Source organism: Tachysurus vachellii, chromosome 10 (assembly GCF_030014155.1).
Source record: "Tachysurus vachellii isolate PV-2020 chromosome 10, HZAU_Pvac_v1, whole genome shotgun sequence".
In the NCBI taxonomy this organism is placed as follows: domain Eukaryota; kingdom Metazoa; phylum Chordata; class Actinopteri; order Siluriformes; family Bagridae; genus Tachysurus; species Tachysurus vachellii.
In genome coordinates, this window is record NC_083469.1 from 15,006,605 (window position 1) to 15,023,772 (window position 17,168).

A 17,168-nucleotide genomic window follows, 5' to 3' on the forward strand; every position below is an offset into this window, starting at 1 on the left:
AATGCACACTGAAGTACTCACCCAAAGTGAATGAATCGCCTAAATATACAGCTTTAAAAAACGAAAGCAGAGTAACAGAAGAAAGAAACTCGAGCATGATATATTTTTCTTGTAAAAGTGCCATTTTTAGCACTGGAGTGTTGGAGTGCCGCACTGAACCGCAGAGAGCCAGCGGATGAAAGGCTGCTTAACGGCTGAAGCCCTCTTATATTAAGTAAGTGGATTTTTACCCCGTTTCACAAGTGACTTTAGCCTTCTTTTTGCTGAAGTGACCATACATATAAATTCAGAAAATGGAGGCAATTAATGACCTTTCTGAAAGCAGAGCGGAACAAATGTATACATACCCATGCGACTTTGCTCGAAAGTAGACTTTCTATAAAAGGATCAAGAATCCATTCCATAAAAAGCGAAGTACTATATTTTTTCTTTTGTTTCATGAAGGAGTCACGCTACAAATATCACGATCAAACTAAAATAAGATGCAATGAATCCCGTCCGTCCTTCCGTCAAAAACCAAACGCAATTCAAAGCGAAATTTCTGAAACACAGGATTTTATTAAAAGTCTTATAAAAAAAAACGGGGTAGCCTATTTTTCATCAACGCTCTTTGCAACGGCTGTCAACATTTTATAGAGATATTTATCGATAAATGTTGATCCATTTTCCCCACCATCCAGGGAATATAATCTATGTCTTCATAACTAAGTGAGCGCCCAAATATATCTGCATTGCATACACTTACCACAGATATTTACAAAGAAAAGTAACCAAATAAAAATAAGCTAAAAGTTGCCACTGTTTTATTCATGGCCATAAATATATTCGGTCCATCGTAAAAGCTAGAAATAAAATTTTCTATAATTATAAAGTGGTCTTGTACGTGCTTATAACACGAAGGACAAAAGAAAAACATTTCTACAACACACAATAATATTTTACAAAATTTCACAAGAGCTTCAACATTCTCGGATCTGGGAGAAAGGGCTGGACCCGGTTTTCTGAACGAAAACAAATGTAAACACGGCGCACACATCAGCCCCCAAAATGAAACGGCGAGAATGGGTTGAGCTGCGAAAACCAGTCTTTTCTTTATTTTCGTTGGAAAATAAAAAACTCTCAAACGAGGTCTTTGAAACGCAGCCCTATCAAAAAAAAGTCACTACGGCTTCACCAGGTCCATTGTTGCGTTTGCACCAAGTGCGCCGTGGGGAAGTGCGGCGTGGCGGCGGCGCTGTAATGCGCATTATACTGCATGTGCTGCAGAGACTGAGCGCTGTAGGCAGAGAACGGGATGCCCGCCTGAAACGTGGACGCCAAGTCCTGAGTTTTAAGCGCGTGGCATGGTTTGCCGTCCCTTACTAACACGGGCACTGCCACACGCCGCGGGGAAGGAAGGTGGCTGACTTCCATACCTTTCTCCGCGCGGGCTCGCTTCATTTTGTATCGATGGTTCTGAAACCAGATCTTCACTTGAGTGGGGGTGAGACGGATCAGGCTGGCCAGGTGCTCCCTCTCGGGGGCTGAGAGGTAGCGCTGCTGTCGGAATCGACGTTCCAGCTCGTACGTCTGCGCTTTGGAGAACAGCACTCGCCGCTTGCGCTTCTTACCGGAGTCACTGCCGCTGCTCGAAGTTTCCTTGTCGTTGTCGGGTGACTCGTCTGCAGACGGCTCGGGAGATTTAGCGGACGAGTCCTGAGAGGTTGCAGACAGACCATGCACTGCGTAGAAAAATTCAATATAAGAGTCAATATAATAATTTTTCTATGTGCATATGAGTTAAGTAAGTTAATTACACAATGACAATTCTATTGCTCACCATTTCAGAAAATGAAAAAACTAAATAAATATATTCAGTGACGATTAAATTCAACCCCCACCTCTTAGAAAAATGATTCACCATCACTATATGGTCTGATTCTTTATGCACATAGATATAGACTTTTATCCGTAACACTTGTTATTGAACAAAATGCAAACAGATACATGGTAATTGTGTCAAAACAATCTGCATTTTATTTACCATGCCACTTTATAAGAAAATTCGCAGCATATTTAACAATACCGTGATGCCGTAAGACAAGTGCAACATTAAATATGTGCAGACAAAATAACACACATGCTGTAAGAGTTTGACAAAAAATCTGATATATATATATATATATATATATATATATATATATATATATATATATATATATATATATATATATATATATAATATATTATATATATATAAAATACAAATGAAAACGTTCATTAAATACGGCCTGGGTCAAAAAAAGGACTTTTAAAACTGGTACAGGAAATAAAGTTGGAATTCTTCAGCGTTACTTACACGAGTATTGAATGGTGTCGGTAGTTGCAAGCCACCTGGTGTATGGATTGTCAGTATTATCGTAAAAAGGGTTCTTTAAAGGTAGGTTTTGGACATTCTCTATAGGGGTTTGCACTAGCACTCCAGGTGTTTTAGTCGACTCCGAGCCCTCCGTATCTTCCTCAGTGCCAGTGATAGATCCTTCCTCATCGTTTGTGTCAGGGAGGTCCAAAATGTCCTTCACCGAAAAACCCGTCTTTGTGTTGGTCAACGACATGTTCTGGGACGGCGGATGCAGTTAATGCCGGAAAGTTGCTGCACCACTTTGGCAATCCGCTGTTTAAAGGGAAAGAATCACAAATGCACAAGCGAGGTTTGGTGAATCAATGCAGAGAATCAGCACGAAGCACAGTGAAGGCGATTCATGGGGCTCGGTCGATAAGCATTGCCTGAAAAAGTAGCGGAGGAATCAGTTCTGTAAGTCCAGGAAGAGCGCCACAAAGAGTGAAGAGCTACCTCTGCTTCATGGAACTCGCACCACGGCTGGGTGTTAGGGGGAAATAAGCCATTACCGGACTGATCAGTCCATATAAGGTTGGTCTCAACACATGAACCTGCAGTGAAAAAGCATTAAAAACGCAAAAGGTTGGCCACGTGTGGGCGGGTCTTGGGAGTCAAGTGGATGAAGACAGTGTTTGCCGATGTGAAATTGTGGGTTTTGGGGAGATCCGAGCCTATACCATTGGTGCTTCACAACATGATGAGTGGTATAACGTGTCAATTAATTACAAAGATGGGGAGGGCCTTTTTACACCCTATTTACATACAAAGGACCTCCAAGTAGCTTTATACACGGCGCAGAGCAACTTGAAAGCGCGCTTTAGCAAAGCGTCCGTGTAAAAAAAAGTTTGAGCAAAAATACACATATTTATATATATGAATATAATATACATATTTTACAAATCGGAATTTAATGTTCATTTTACTATACATTTTTCACGTATATTGGGGTTTATTTAAACACTCAACTATTTGAGATCGCTTCAGCTGGCAAAAAGGATAATATATGTAAAACTTCTAGGTCAATATTTTAGTTGAGGATTAAGATGAAGAGCTTTCACTGGACATGATTAAGTCATCAAATACCTCTGCAACAGAAACACCTAGAAATGCATTATTATTATTATTATTATTATTATTATTATTATTATTATTATTATTATTATTATCATTAGTATTAGTATTAGTATTATTGCTGTTGATTTATTACCGTGTCAGAGATGATAACGCAATCATTAGTCAGTTATTCTCTCAATAAAATGACTCCGAATTCTTATCAAATACTCTTTACAATTTAAAGTCTCTCAACAGCGATCAAAAGCCATATCTCATGTTGAAACATCACGTTTTTTCTTTTTCTTTTTCTCTTTGCATTCTGCTCAACCCAAATACAGAACAGGCAAATTATTCCTCTTTTTTCTCCCTTTTAATAGGCTTCACACTTACTGGTCCTTTTCGTTGCCCTAGCTTACAGAAAAGCAAAGCATTATTGTTGATCAGTGTCTTTTCCTCTCGTTCTTTACCCCTCCCGTCTCTCTTTTCTTTTTGCTTGTGTGCCTTCTATCTCGTATGTGATGTGGGTGACAATGTTGCACGTTTTGAGCCAGTTCTCTACTCATCCTGGGTGGTCGAACCCGGGCAAACACAAATACAAACCGATTGCTAAGCTGCAGACAATGGAGGAAATGTAGACAAATGTCCGGCTCCTGTTGGAAGCCTTTGTCCGGCCGCAGTTTTTGCATTTATTTAAGGGCCAAAATAATAGATGATTGACGCCCGTGTACAATACATTCTAACTGTTTGGAATAAATCTGAGGTTGTTCCTAGTTGTCATGGCATTCAACTGCATTCAGTGAACTATCTCTTCATTCATTTCTGAGCCGCTTCGCGATATTAAAGAAAGTCCTTAATTTTTCCCCCTCACTCACTCTCCTCTCTCTCTCTCTCTCTCTCTCTCTCTCTCTCTCTCTCTCTCTCTCTCTCTCTCTCTCTTTCTCTCCACACACATACACACAATTCTATTAACACACGATTGATGAAATAAATAAATAAATAATTAAATTAATTAATACTACTACTACTACTACTACTACTACTACTACTACTACTACTAATAATAATAATAATAATTATTATTATTATTATTATTATTATTATTATTATTATTATTATTATTATTATTATTATTGTAATAGTAATTTAATTCAGCTGATATAGTCCTATAAATAAATAACTTTTTTACAACCTTTGAAATCTACCAGTACATGGTCCAATATGCATACATTTTCTAGCATATTCTGTTTGTTCTATAATCAGTTACCTGAAATGTAAATGCTTCACCAGAGTTTTTGGTGAAATTAATCATGCAGCGACATATGCAGGACAATAGCAGCATTGAACTGGCTGGGCCTGGAGCAAAGTCGAACACTAAGCGCTTTCGCAAGGTCACTCTGAGCACCGCCGCTGAAATAAAGCCACACAGGAACCGTGCTTAGTATGAAAAGAAGCTCATGTAGAAAAAATAACCTAGTTCACAATAAACTTTAAAGAATCAAAAAGCGCTGGTTTCAGTTCAGTAAATTATCCTTTTATGATTTCGTGAGATTTGTTTGGTAGAATTGTATGCAAAAGGAAAAATGCATTTATGACTTTAACAGGAGATTATTTCGGTAGCCTAAAATCAGTCTTGCGTCACGTTCACTGTGCGCTCTAACGGATGACGGAAGCAGCGCTCGTGCGCGGGGTGCGGCCACTCACTTATTTGAACAACTCAAGCGAGGAGGAGTTCGGCAAGTAGAAGTAAATGTGCACAGGCTAAGTGGCCATACTTCACTTCAAGAGCCATGCCTCGTGTTTACCTGTTTACATTTACAGGTATAGCTCTGGGAACACACTCCCGAGAAGCATGCCGCAATTTAGCTGATTTGTTCGACTCGTGTAAATCCTGATGAGTGCTTTCAACAATGTTTACATCGCTACCACTCTCTATACACTGCTCTGCTGTTCTCCAACCAAACATAGAAGAACAATAGACAAGAAACAGAAAAAAATCTGTGTGTATATAAACGCCTTTTTTCTATTCCTTGTCTATTGTTCTCTTACACTTTCTCTCTCTCTCTCTCTTACACACACACACACACACACACAAACACACACACACAAACACACACACAGTTAGTTGTAGCAATAATAGTAGTAGCAGTACTAGTAATAATAATAATGTATTAATAACCAATAACGTTAATAAAAATCGTAAAAATATATATATATATAAAAAAAAAAATAATAACAATAATAATAATAGTTGTTATTATCATTGTTATTGTTATTGTTATTATTATTATTATTATTATTATTATTATTATTATTATTGTTGCTGTTGTTGTTATTATTATTATTATTATTATTATTATTATTATTATGCAATAAAATGTTCTTAATCTTTTGACGCCAAATCGCCAGAAACTTCAGCAGAACATGATCTGTTTAATAATAAATACAATTTAAATACAAATCGCGTTTTAACCATAAAATAAAATCAATTTTGTACCAGTGCTAATGAGGGTTCTAATATTAGTCAAGCAACAACTGGACTTTATATTGAACTCACGTCGTCTAAATCAGGTGGATTTGCTAAATGCAATGGCCATCTTGTTGATGCAATAAATAAAATGCCTGCTAATGTTCATGTTGCACAGAAATACCTATAGGCATATTAGTGTAAATGATTCGGCACAATGAAAATAAACAGCATAAAAGGGGAGGTTGCTCACTAATTAATTTCTCGCAACAACAAAAATGTCACAGGAATTAGTAGATAATTCAAATCGACTCTGCCCAAATTTTGAGAAGACCATTGTGAGGCGGGAAAAGAGCTTCGTATAGCCTTTCTGATTAAAAAGTAAATCTCAGACAGCATGCAGTCAGGACGCCGGAGGGAAGTGTGAAGCCTATAATGAGGTTGATCATTTTTCTTGCTTTAATCGCTGAATTTCAGTGTGTTTCCATGCCTCAGGCGAGTATTTAGGCTTTGATAATATAACCTCGTTTCCCTTTAGGTGCTCATGACAAATGTGTAAACTGACAAGGGCGATTGCTTGTGCCTTCCCACTGATTAAAAGGCCATGAAGTGCCGAATGCTGCTCTAAGCCCGGTGGAGTGTGGATTTAAGCAATCGCCCCAAGAAAACGCCCCGTAGCGTAAAGCATTTTACTGGTGTTTGATTCAGGAAATCCAGGCACCTTTTGGCTACAGACATTGTGCTTTTATTCGTCTGAGACTGCCTCCTGATTAAACGTGTCGCAAAGAGATTAGCTCAGTGCCCGTAGCCCGGGGAGATGCCTATTATTTGTTAAACTACTAGTTTATTTGTAACGGTGAATTTTCTGGCGATAAATTTCCTCTTCGGCACCTTTATCGTCGAACCCGAAACAAATTGGTTTAAGGATTATCATTTTAATCACTCATGTTTTCAATATCCTAATGCCTGAAGGGAATGCCTTCCAGTCTGTATGAAATTAATTACTGAATTTCTTTTAAAAAAGCGATGCTTGCTTCGTGCACATAGGGATTTCTAACATACTTGGATTCATCCTGAGTTTCTTAGTTAGAATCCAGCCAAGTAGAAAAAGCTGATATCCTTTTACACGGGAAGCATCGGGCATTTCTTTCTCCCTGAGATAGTGAGACGGATAGCAGTGTTTTCTCTCTGGCCCGGTTCTCTCATCTCTGATACTCCAGCGAACTCTACTGACAGAACTGCGCATTGTCCTGCGTAACGTAATCCTTCTTTAACTATCACTACAAGAAATCCAAAATTCTACTACTACTACTACTAATACAAATAATAATAATAATCATAATAATAATAATAACAATAACAATAATAATAATAATAATAATAATAATAATAATAATAATAATAATAATAATAATTATTATTATTATTATTATTATTATTATTATTATTATTATTAATCATGTTTTATTTTGGACCTGCATGGTCAGTTTACTTTTTAACTAACACACTAGAAAATGTCTGTTTAAGGGATCACGGAATAATCCGATTCTAAATCGATCTAATTGGAACCCTGTGTGAACAATTTGTCATTTTGGTTTAGGGGTCGCCCTAGAATCATAGAACTTGAAAAACCGAGAAACTTTGTACCGTTTTAACAGACATACATCTGCAACATGCAACATGCGACACTACACAACACAACATATCAATCATATTTCATTGCAGTCACACACACACACACACACACACACACACGGAGAGAGAGAGAGAGAGAGAGAGAGAGAGAGAGAGAGAGAGAGAGAATTAGCTCGTGAACAGCCTCGTGATAAAGGTAAAAGTGCTCACCTGGCGGCTCGCGGAATGGTGGGTGGAGTTAAGACACTATGCTGTTAATGAAATATCTCCAAATGGAAGTCAGGAGTGCATACGCCTCGATAAGCCTGATGTGCTTTTTATACCCGACCAGCAAGTGCTGCTCTCCTCTTATTGTCCAAGTGCGTTTGCATAGCTGGCCAAGTGGCTCTGCTGTAGCTGCCACGCTAATACTGCACCATGTTTGTTTTCCCCCGCAATGACGCGAGGCAAAATATTGGCCATATGTTCATCGACAATAAATTGGTCACGAGAGCAAACACGGCCGCCTCCTGTCCGGGCTTTTAGCGTGTGCGGCACAAAATCATCGTTTTTTAAAACTGTCGTTTATAAACAAGTGTCTGGATTCATCTAATCTATAGCAGATTATTAAAAAAAACATTCCATACTCTATGGATTAATCCTGTTATTACTGATTATTTTACATAAGTATATTTACATTTGCTTATATGGCTGATATGTTGTTTGAAAATCGTTTGGTTACCAAGGGTTTGTACAGTAAAAAGGGCAGATGTGGCATGTTATTTAGAGGAAAAAAACAGGTTACTTAAGATACCATGAGGCAAGTGCTGACATCCGAGGTCAAAGTAGTTGTAGTTTTAACTGTAAAAGCTCTAAAAAGTCAAGCTTTACACCGTTTAAACCTTCAGATAAAAGTAGTGTTTACAAATGAACTGATATTGTATTGTAAGTTTAATACAAATTAAACAGAGTAACCTTAAATAACCTGTACAACATTTTTATGAAAATTGATCGACATGCAATGTCCTTAATTTAACCTTGCTGTCCCTTATTTTCATGTAATATAACTGCTGTACTCATAATAATGTAAACTAAGTAAGTACTGATATGACTTTTGAATATTAGGCCTATGGTAGTTATGATAGCAAAATGCCATTTGCTCGCTCCGGCCTTCTTCCATCCTACTGGGCGTTTTCAGCAAGTCAGAAAGAACAAAAACAAGTTCTTTGGGTGTTTTTATGTTTGAATAAAAATAATTGTGTGTGTTGAAGGATTGTGTGTGTCGTTAAGATATTACTGCCTTACAAATAGGTTACATATAATTGTATATAAATACGTCACCTTTAAGGGAAATAATCTGAACTCATAACACAGATGAACTCACACTTAACAAAAGTGATAATTTTTCATTATTATTCTAAAATAAGTTTTCCCCTGTTGAAAAGAAATTATGGGATAAGGTTCCTTTTCTTAACACCGACATCCCCTATATTTATTAATTTGTGTGTGCATGTGCGTGTGTGCGCGTGTGTGTGTTTGAGAGAGAGAGAGAGAGAGAGAGAGAGAGAGAGAAAAAGATAGAGACAGAGAGATATTAGAGCCATGGAGAGCTAATCTCTCTTCTTCGCTAACTGAGGAGGTCAGTTTGAATGGGCAATTTTACTGTGCAGTCTGGAATCCTCCTATTATAATGATGGTGTTGCCAAGTAATGCAGAAGCAAGAAGCAGTCAATGAAGAATACATTACTGATAGGTTTTGTAGGTCTCCACTTTAGTAATGAAAGATTAGTCCAGCACTATCTCTCCTCTTAAGAGTACTGCTAAGACTAGAGGATACAAATAAATAAAACAGCCTCATTACAGCATTCTAAGTCCACATTAACCTAAAGTAGTGGGTAAGACCTGCAATGTATTCATGCAGGTCCTAGTCAGTACAAAAATGCTTTCCACTCACTCTAGCATGTGAATCCTCTTGTGCCGTGGGAGTTCCATTAAATCTACTCAGAGGGCCAACTAAAAGACCTTCAGAAAGACGATGGGGAAGATAGACCCTTGTGGTCAATCTATTAGAACTCATCCCTGCCCAAAGCCTGATGACTGAGACACTTCAGATGAGCTGGACAAGCACACCATGCACATAAAGACACCAATGGCATGCCATTCTTTAATCTATCAGTTCAAGTTTCAATATATCAGCCACTCAAAGGAAGACACTCATGAGGAAGGAATGCTTCACCACAAACGTAACTGAGAGCTTTGTGCATTCTCATCCAAGGGTGCACTCTGAGCAAAAATGTTCAATTAACACCCGGGTGGCCTTGTGCATTTTAGTGTGAGAAAGATTCCTGATCTTGGGACTTGTTCACACCTTAGTTTTTGGTTAGCATGATGACCACTGATATCGACATAAAAGGAACCGTTTTACACTTCTGACTGAAATACAAGGACGTCTCTGATTAAATGGTGCTTCAAGATGCCAGGTCATATGAATAAGAAAATTTCAGAACACTGGACAATGATTGAAAAAGAAAGGCTTGATTCTCTGTGAACAAGACAAAACTGTGAATTTAAAATTCAACTTAATGCTGGAAGAGCCATAATGTCGGTAAGGCCAAAGCCAGAGAAGGCTCTATGCCTTTCTAATGCCAGTGAGTCAATCAGGTGACGGCTGCTAGCATAAAGTGTTTGTTAAAGTACACGTACATAAAGCAGAAAGAAGTCTGCTATTCACAATGATCAAAACTGAAACTTATGAAATAATTTATAATTCCATAAAGCCCAAAACATCCATAATTATAGGGCATAACATCACCAATAACAATTTATCAACCTAAAGCCAATATAATGATAGATTTAAGACAAAAACTCAATGTTCTTTACCAGGGCAATATTATAACGCACTGCAATGTGGAAGACTTTATTTTTAAGCAAGATATTAAATTGATGTTGAATTGAAGAAGAGTAGATTATAAACTGAATCTACAGCATGGCAATTGCACCAAAACTTCACAGTAATGAACAATGGTTCATTTAAAAACAATTGAGACAAACACTTGAAATGTTCCATGATTGCACATTTGTGCAGATTATTTGTGATTTAAACCAGAGGAGGGTGGGGGGATGGGAGGAATCAATATGAACGTGTGGAAGTCTTAGCCACTGATTAGGTGTCCTGCAATTATTCCTAAGAAGCTCAATTTTGATGCACAGTCGGGTAGAAATCAAAACTAAACAGCACTTAGCTCATGCTCACCACACAAACTACAGACAGAACAAGTGAAGTCAAGAAGGTTCAAATCAGCCAAATACCAAATAAACAACTGACTGACAGGTTTATACGTGTAATTTTGTTTATGACGTTGTGCTACAACTCCAAATTCCACAATTAACATTGATGAATACTGATTACAACAGGTTCTCTTCCAGTGGCTTCTTTTAGACATTTTTCATTTCTGTTGTGGTGACCAGGATAGGCTGTACATACCATTTCTGAAGATAGCATTCTCTCTTGCCTGAATGCTGGACTCTCTCAGTTAATCATGTGGAACCAATCATATGACAAACCTAAAAGATGATGGAGGGAAAAAAAGTTTTTGCAAACTTACAAGTAATAATTGTGTCAGTGTATTCAAGTTGTTCCACTGACTTTTATTGTGGTTTACTATGCGGTAAACGTGGCAAAGGCTGCTATACCTTTCAGTCAGACTTCTTGGTGTCAATACCATGTCAAATCGCATTGCCATGTCACATTGTAAATCAGATCCACCCTGGCCTTTTTTGGTAGTCAACATCTTCTCTGCTCCCCTTAAACAACGAAGAGATTGGCTTCCATAGACCAGCCAATCTGTCCTTCACACACCATCTGCAATCCTCCAGGATGTGAGCAGCTACTCTGGTAATATGATATCAGTGTCTCCATTGTCCAAATAAACAGGCTGTCCAAAGATATGAAAGCTCTGTTTCTATATGATTCATCCTATAAAAAATGAAAACACAATAATTTTATGTCAGATAAAAAAAAATATATTTTTTGGCATCACTGCAAAAGTGGCACAATAAGAAGATATTAAGTAGCCATCCTTCACACCATCAAAGCATAACAAGGGCTTACTTCACATTTCAAAAGGAGCTTTCATTGCATTTCACTCACTTCCATGTCTGATGTACTTGAATATATCAGTCTTGTTTCAAAGTCAATTCTAACAAAGAATAAATGCCTGGAGAGTATTTAGACTAAGATAAAGATAATCCAAACTTCCTTTTAAAATTTCATTTTTAGAGATCACTATCTAAGATGAGCAAAGAATCACACCACTTTAAAGAGATCATAGCTGCTTTCGCTGATTGTGATGCTGGTAATTTTCTCAATAATCCATGCCTGACAATGAACATTAGCTCTGCATGATTTTGCTGAATAAGGAATGACTAGACAACTAGTTTATATTAGAATAACTTTCCATTAGAAAAATATTATGATTCATAAGGATGTGAAAATAATATTTGTCCTGTGTGCGTGTACTGTATGCCTCAGTCGGGTCTGCTTGTTAGACAGCCAGAGTGTACTAGCTTTTAAATTGAGGTTGAGCTAGTGTTCTACTCCAGGTAGGCCGGCCATACAAAGAGACAAGACCACAATTTTGAAATGGTTGTAACACTCACCTTGAACTAGACATCACCCCAGAAAGACGCACATTACCCATCTGCTTTTTCTGAAGCCTCTTAATTAACACATCGAAAATAAAAGCTGAGAAGAAGAGCAAGAAATTCAATGTGTCTTCTACAGATGGGCAGACAAATTTCAGGATAATTGTGCAGTAGATATATGCTTTATATTGGACTATGATGGCAATTAGCACGTTTTGTGGAGAGGGGAAAACTTTCATCTAAAGCGGTCAAGATGACAATTTGTGATGATAGATTGAAGTCCATCTGTGAAGGGAATCAAATTTGCTGTCCATTCTTCAATACTGAAAGGGTGCTTTTATAAGGTGATATCAATTGAAGAATAAAATGTAAAGGACCTATGAAGAACTCATCTTCAAGCAACCTTAATTGGCCATCTCTTTTTTTACAATTCATATAAACATGTCTCCACAATGAAGGCAAAAAATCCTATCCAATTATGTCATTTGACATGGAGCAAAGCACAATTTATATTTAATTAATAAAATGAAACAAAAACAAAAGCTTTGGGGCGTTTACATGCCAATCAGCCTAATGACACTACACAGCAGCACAATGTAATATTTACAAAATACACATATTATTTACACTATGAAGTGCATCAAGTAGTTATAGCATAGACATGTGATTATATTATTCTTATATTTCTTTAAAGCATGTGCAAAATCAGATTGGTCTGATAATAATATAGAAAGTAAGAACAGGCCAGGGAACATTTAAATGTCATTCTAGTATTAATGCCATTGTATTTTAGTCATCATGTCTATTATTTAAACAGTCTGAATAATATTGAAAGTTGAAGAAGAACACTGTCCTATGTTGAAAACTTGCCCCAACACAAATAAGTAAGAATTATTTGTATTATTAGACAAGCTAGCTCTGATTTATTTATTAATCTTGCATTTTTAGGTTGTAGCCTGAACATATAACATAATCTCAGGTCATAATTTTAAGGCTTCATACTCACAAAAAATGCATGAGAAGCAAAGTGATTCTAGCAGGACGTAACACCAGAAAGACAATTGCTTGGCCTCCTGTTTGGCTCTTGCCTTTGCTGCCATCTAGTGGTTGAAGACTCACTGGGTGCAGGGAACACTGCTCAACCCAAGTACAGTAAAAGTACTGTATGCAGTGCCACGTCTCACAGTTAATTATTGTCTTTATTTCTCACAGACCACAAATAGACACATTTTCAATGGGTGACATGTAATGGGCCATTATTGGAATAAATGGGGGTAATGGCATGGGTTTGTGACCCCCTTGGTGCGATGGGCCTCTCCATGTGGTCACACCTGCCGAAAAAAGGTAATATTTATCACTGACACCTTCCAGGGCATGGAGAAAAAAGCAAACCAAAATGGCTGTGAAGGTCAGGGCTGGTGGGCTACGTCAGGTCAGTCACATCCCAAATTCAGCCATTTGCTAAAGCCACACTCTTGTGGTTGCCAGGCTACCATCTAATAAAGGTGGCGAAGCATGGCATCAGGGAAAACAGAAGTAAGATGTTGACTTTGAGATAAGTACCTCTTGAAATAAAACAGCACCATCACATCACATTCTAAACAACATTTTCAGAGGTGAACCTTAAATTGCCAGCAAGCAGGAGGGGAAAAAAGTCTTTTGTTGCGCATCTCTCTGAGTCACCCACATTTGCATAGCATTTGGGTTAGTTAAGGGCAATTAATTACTAATGTTTTAATTACAGCTCATGAATGGGATAATATAATTCTTGCTGGTTTTAGGTTTATTTCTAGTGCATGAGTGTGTGCATATGCGTAATGTGCAGGCACTTCTAGGTCTTCTTATTAAAGTAAACAAAAGATAATTATATGTTCTCTTACTAAACAGTGGTTTGGCAGGTACTTAGAAAGTCATTGTTGAAATGATAAAAAGAGAGGATATGGTCCTTCACACATAATGTAGCATTTACTTTAAACACTACTGTATACACAGTGACTGGTTCCCCCTCCCCACATGTCCCACTTGCTTGTATAGTGTCAATAGTCAAGAAAACTGTTTTGCTGCACTTATAGCTGGAAATCATACTTGACATTAAAGCTCTTATACAACTGCTTTGTTTGAAAAACAGCTCACACTATACGAAGCTTCTGAAAGTGAGGATCATCAGATGCAAAAACATATACTGGGGCTGTGGTGCTGCTTCTAGCTTTTTATCCATTTCTCATATTCATATACTGTTGCATGCATCTTCCTATTAATATAGGCAGCTTCAAATGGATTCCTTGTCTGTATGTTCTGTTTGACCAACTTCAAAATAATTAGTAACGCTAAACATACTGATAAATAACCATAATCTTACTAATTATTTAGGAAAACACAGGTCACACACAGAAAATTTGCTACTGAGTAAAGTTAGGGAGTTTCCCATTATGGAGGAGATTGAGCTTCCTATAAATGTATTATTATTATTATTATTATTATTATTATTATTATTATTATTATTATTATTATTATTATTATTTTTAATGTAGGTGTAGGTTTTTAGCTACTAACATTTTACTTTCATGAAACTAATTTACAACTATACAGAGAGTCATTTCTTTTGGAATAACTTCTATTGACTGCTAGCTTACTTGCTAATACTAGTAAGTTGTCTAGCCATTATCCACATCAGTATCCCTAAACAGCAAATATAAGGATATTTATTCCATACTTCTACAGTATCTTCTCTGATTTGTGTTACCATGGCTAGGCATTTATTAGTGCAAGCTAACAGCAGCTACCTCTACTGATAGCATTAGATAAGTAGATGAAGTGATAATTCACCATCAGCAGTTAATACTTTAGTGCTGCATCAAATTTTTTACAGCTTTGCAGCATGTCTCAGTGTGCACAGGTATACTGATGAGATCTTAAAAGCTCATTTTATTTTAATATTACTTATTAGTTTGTTCAGAGACAACAAAGACTATATACAAAAAAACAGACATTTCTACTGCATTTTCCTTCCCTTTAATGCGTAGATGATAATGTGTTTGTTAGTTAGACATTATAGCTGATAGAGTCTATCACCTATAATATAATAAGATTGGTTATAAACATCTAGATTGATTTATTAACCTAGACTGATACGCTGAATTTCTTTGATAAAGCAAATAGTTCACTGATTTTTTTCCTTGTTAGTTTCCATTCAACAATGCAATGTAGTCAAAAAACACATTTGAAGTAACAGATAAAGGTAACTAAAATTAATATTAATTTCATGTTACCAGTGACACGTGACAACAAATTGAAAGCCTTTTCAGATGCCTACCTGTTTAATTTTTGTGCTTTTGAATGATTTGTGAGGAAATGCTTGCAATACACACCTTTATATTTAATAAAATTATAGAAGATGTTTTAATTCTAGGGCAATATTTCTTACAGTAACATGCTCCTGTTTGGGAAGTCTGTATGATTCATGAGCTGTCTCTGTTCTGCAGACAGTGTGGTAGATTAAACTGGGGGGAAAAGAGAGAGAGTGCTGAGAGTGTGGGAAGTGGCAGCAAACCCTATTGTGCTTGGACTAATGCAGGCGATAAGACACATTGCATGGTCTTTTTCCAATTTTCTAGTTTTGGTGAGCCTCCGTTAACTCTAGCCTCAGATTCCAGTTCAGGCTAGAATGAGTAGAACCCAATTGTAGCCTATCAAGTTTCTCTACCTCAAGGATTAGCATGCATATTTTGAGATGCTTTTCTGCCTACCATATTTTTAAAGAGTGCTTGTTTAACTGACAGCAGCCTTCTTGTCAGTTCAGACCAGTCTGTCCGTTCTCCTCTGACCTCTCTCATCAATGTTTCTTTTTCATCTGCTGCTCACTATGTGTAAACCAGTCATTTTGGCCCAAACAACAAAACTATTGTCACTGAGACACTATCACTGCATTTCTATGCATGGTGCAGATTGTATGCATTGAATTGGTGCCACATGCTTTCCCAACTATATTCCAGATCTGTGTGAAACACCACTTATATTTATTTACCCATAGTATTGGTTATTTACAGTACTGATATGTGATATAGCAACAGTGATGGCAAGACAAGACGTTCCTGTTGAAACCTGACATATAATTCCATCCAGAATACAAGTTAAGTTTGTTTTTAATCCTTAATGGTGAAACATACATAATTTAAATATGTAGAATAAATTAAAATAAAGTATGCCATAACTTGCATTCTGTTTTCAAATGCTTTTCCTACTTAAAGCAGAATAAAAGTCATATACCCTAAACCTTTAGAAAAACATGTTTTGAAAGACTTAAATAATGTCTTATAATAACTTAAATACACAGAACATGGACTCTTCATCTTTTACTTAAAATGGACAAATATTATAAAAGTAAGGTGAGTCTCATGACAGGCAGTGTTCACTGGGTTAGGTTTGGAGAGCTGCAAACTACACCCCTAATTTAGGGTTTCTTTTTCATGATTTTCCATGTGGACAGGAGAACAGAAGGGTTTCTTTCAGGAAGGGTGATATGTGCTGCATCAATTGAGTACTAACTTAACACCTAAATTTCATCTGTGTCATGTGATATAAAATGTATTCTGATTGCCTTAACTTGATTTATTAATCGAGTTTCTCAGCCAGATGATCATTTGACATGATTTTATATGACTGATTGAGACTGTAGAGTTATAAGGTTCTATTTGATCAGTGACTTCATATAATAAATGAAAACAGTGTGCATATACCATGTAAAATCTGCTTTGACCTTAATGAGGGTCAAAACTTTAAGGTTCAATATCTTTAAATCACAGAATTGTCAGACAGCAACATATAGAATCACTGCAGCTGCTTCTCAACAGTCATCTACACTGCAGTATTGTCCACATTGAGGACCCTAGTGTTCTGTACAATTCCTTTCAGCCCTGGCCATCAAAGCAAACCCATTTTAAAAGGGTGCTTAAAAAGTTCTTTTTTAAGTTATTTTCAAGAAAGTGATTATGTTGTTGGTGTAGTTGCCATACA

At 36.9% G+C, this 17,168-nt stretch overlaps 1 protein-coding gene across 9 annotated transcripts in view; it reads right to left on the reverse strand.

The window, feature by feature from the left end:
- Positions 1 to 538: 538 nt before the first annotated feature.
- nkx2.2a (NK2 homeobox 2a) overlaps positions 539 to 17,168 on the reverse strand; it is a 35,296-nt gene continuing 18,666 nt past the window's right edge. For 4 of the 9 annotated variants that reach the window (XM_060879801.1, XM_060879798.1, XM_060879794.1 and 1 more), the window contains 5 exons: positions 13,162 to 13,486; positions 11,205 to 11,487; positions 10,996 to 11,075; positions 2,339 to 2,653; positions 539 to 1,721 (listed from right to left, as the gene is read on the reverse strand). In XM_060879801.1, coding sequence (XP_060735784.1) covers positions 1,171 to 1,721; positions 2,339 to 2,594 — 807 coding nt within the window. In that variant the 5' untranslated portion in view covers positions 2,595 to 2,653; positions 10,996 to 11,075; positions 11,205 to 11,487; positions 13,162 to 13,486 and the 3' untranslated portion in view covers positions 539 to 1,170. Of the gene's footprint in view, positions 1,722 to 2,338; positions 2,932 to 7,742; positions 8,011 to 10,995; positions 11,076 to 11,204; positions 11,488 to 13,161; positions 13,487 to 17,168 lie in introns of those variants that run through there. The other 5 variants (XM_060879803.1, XM_060879802.1, XM_060879800.1 and 2 more) reach the window with 4 other exon arrangements.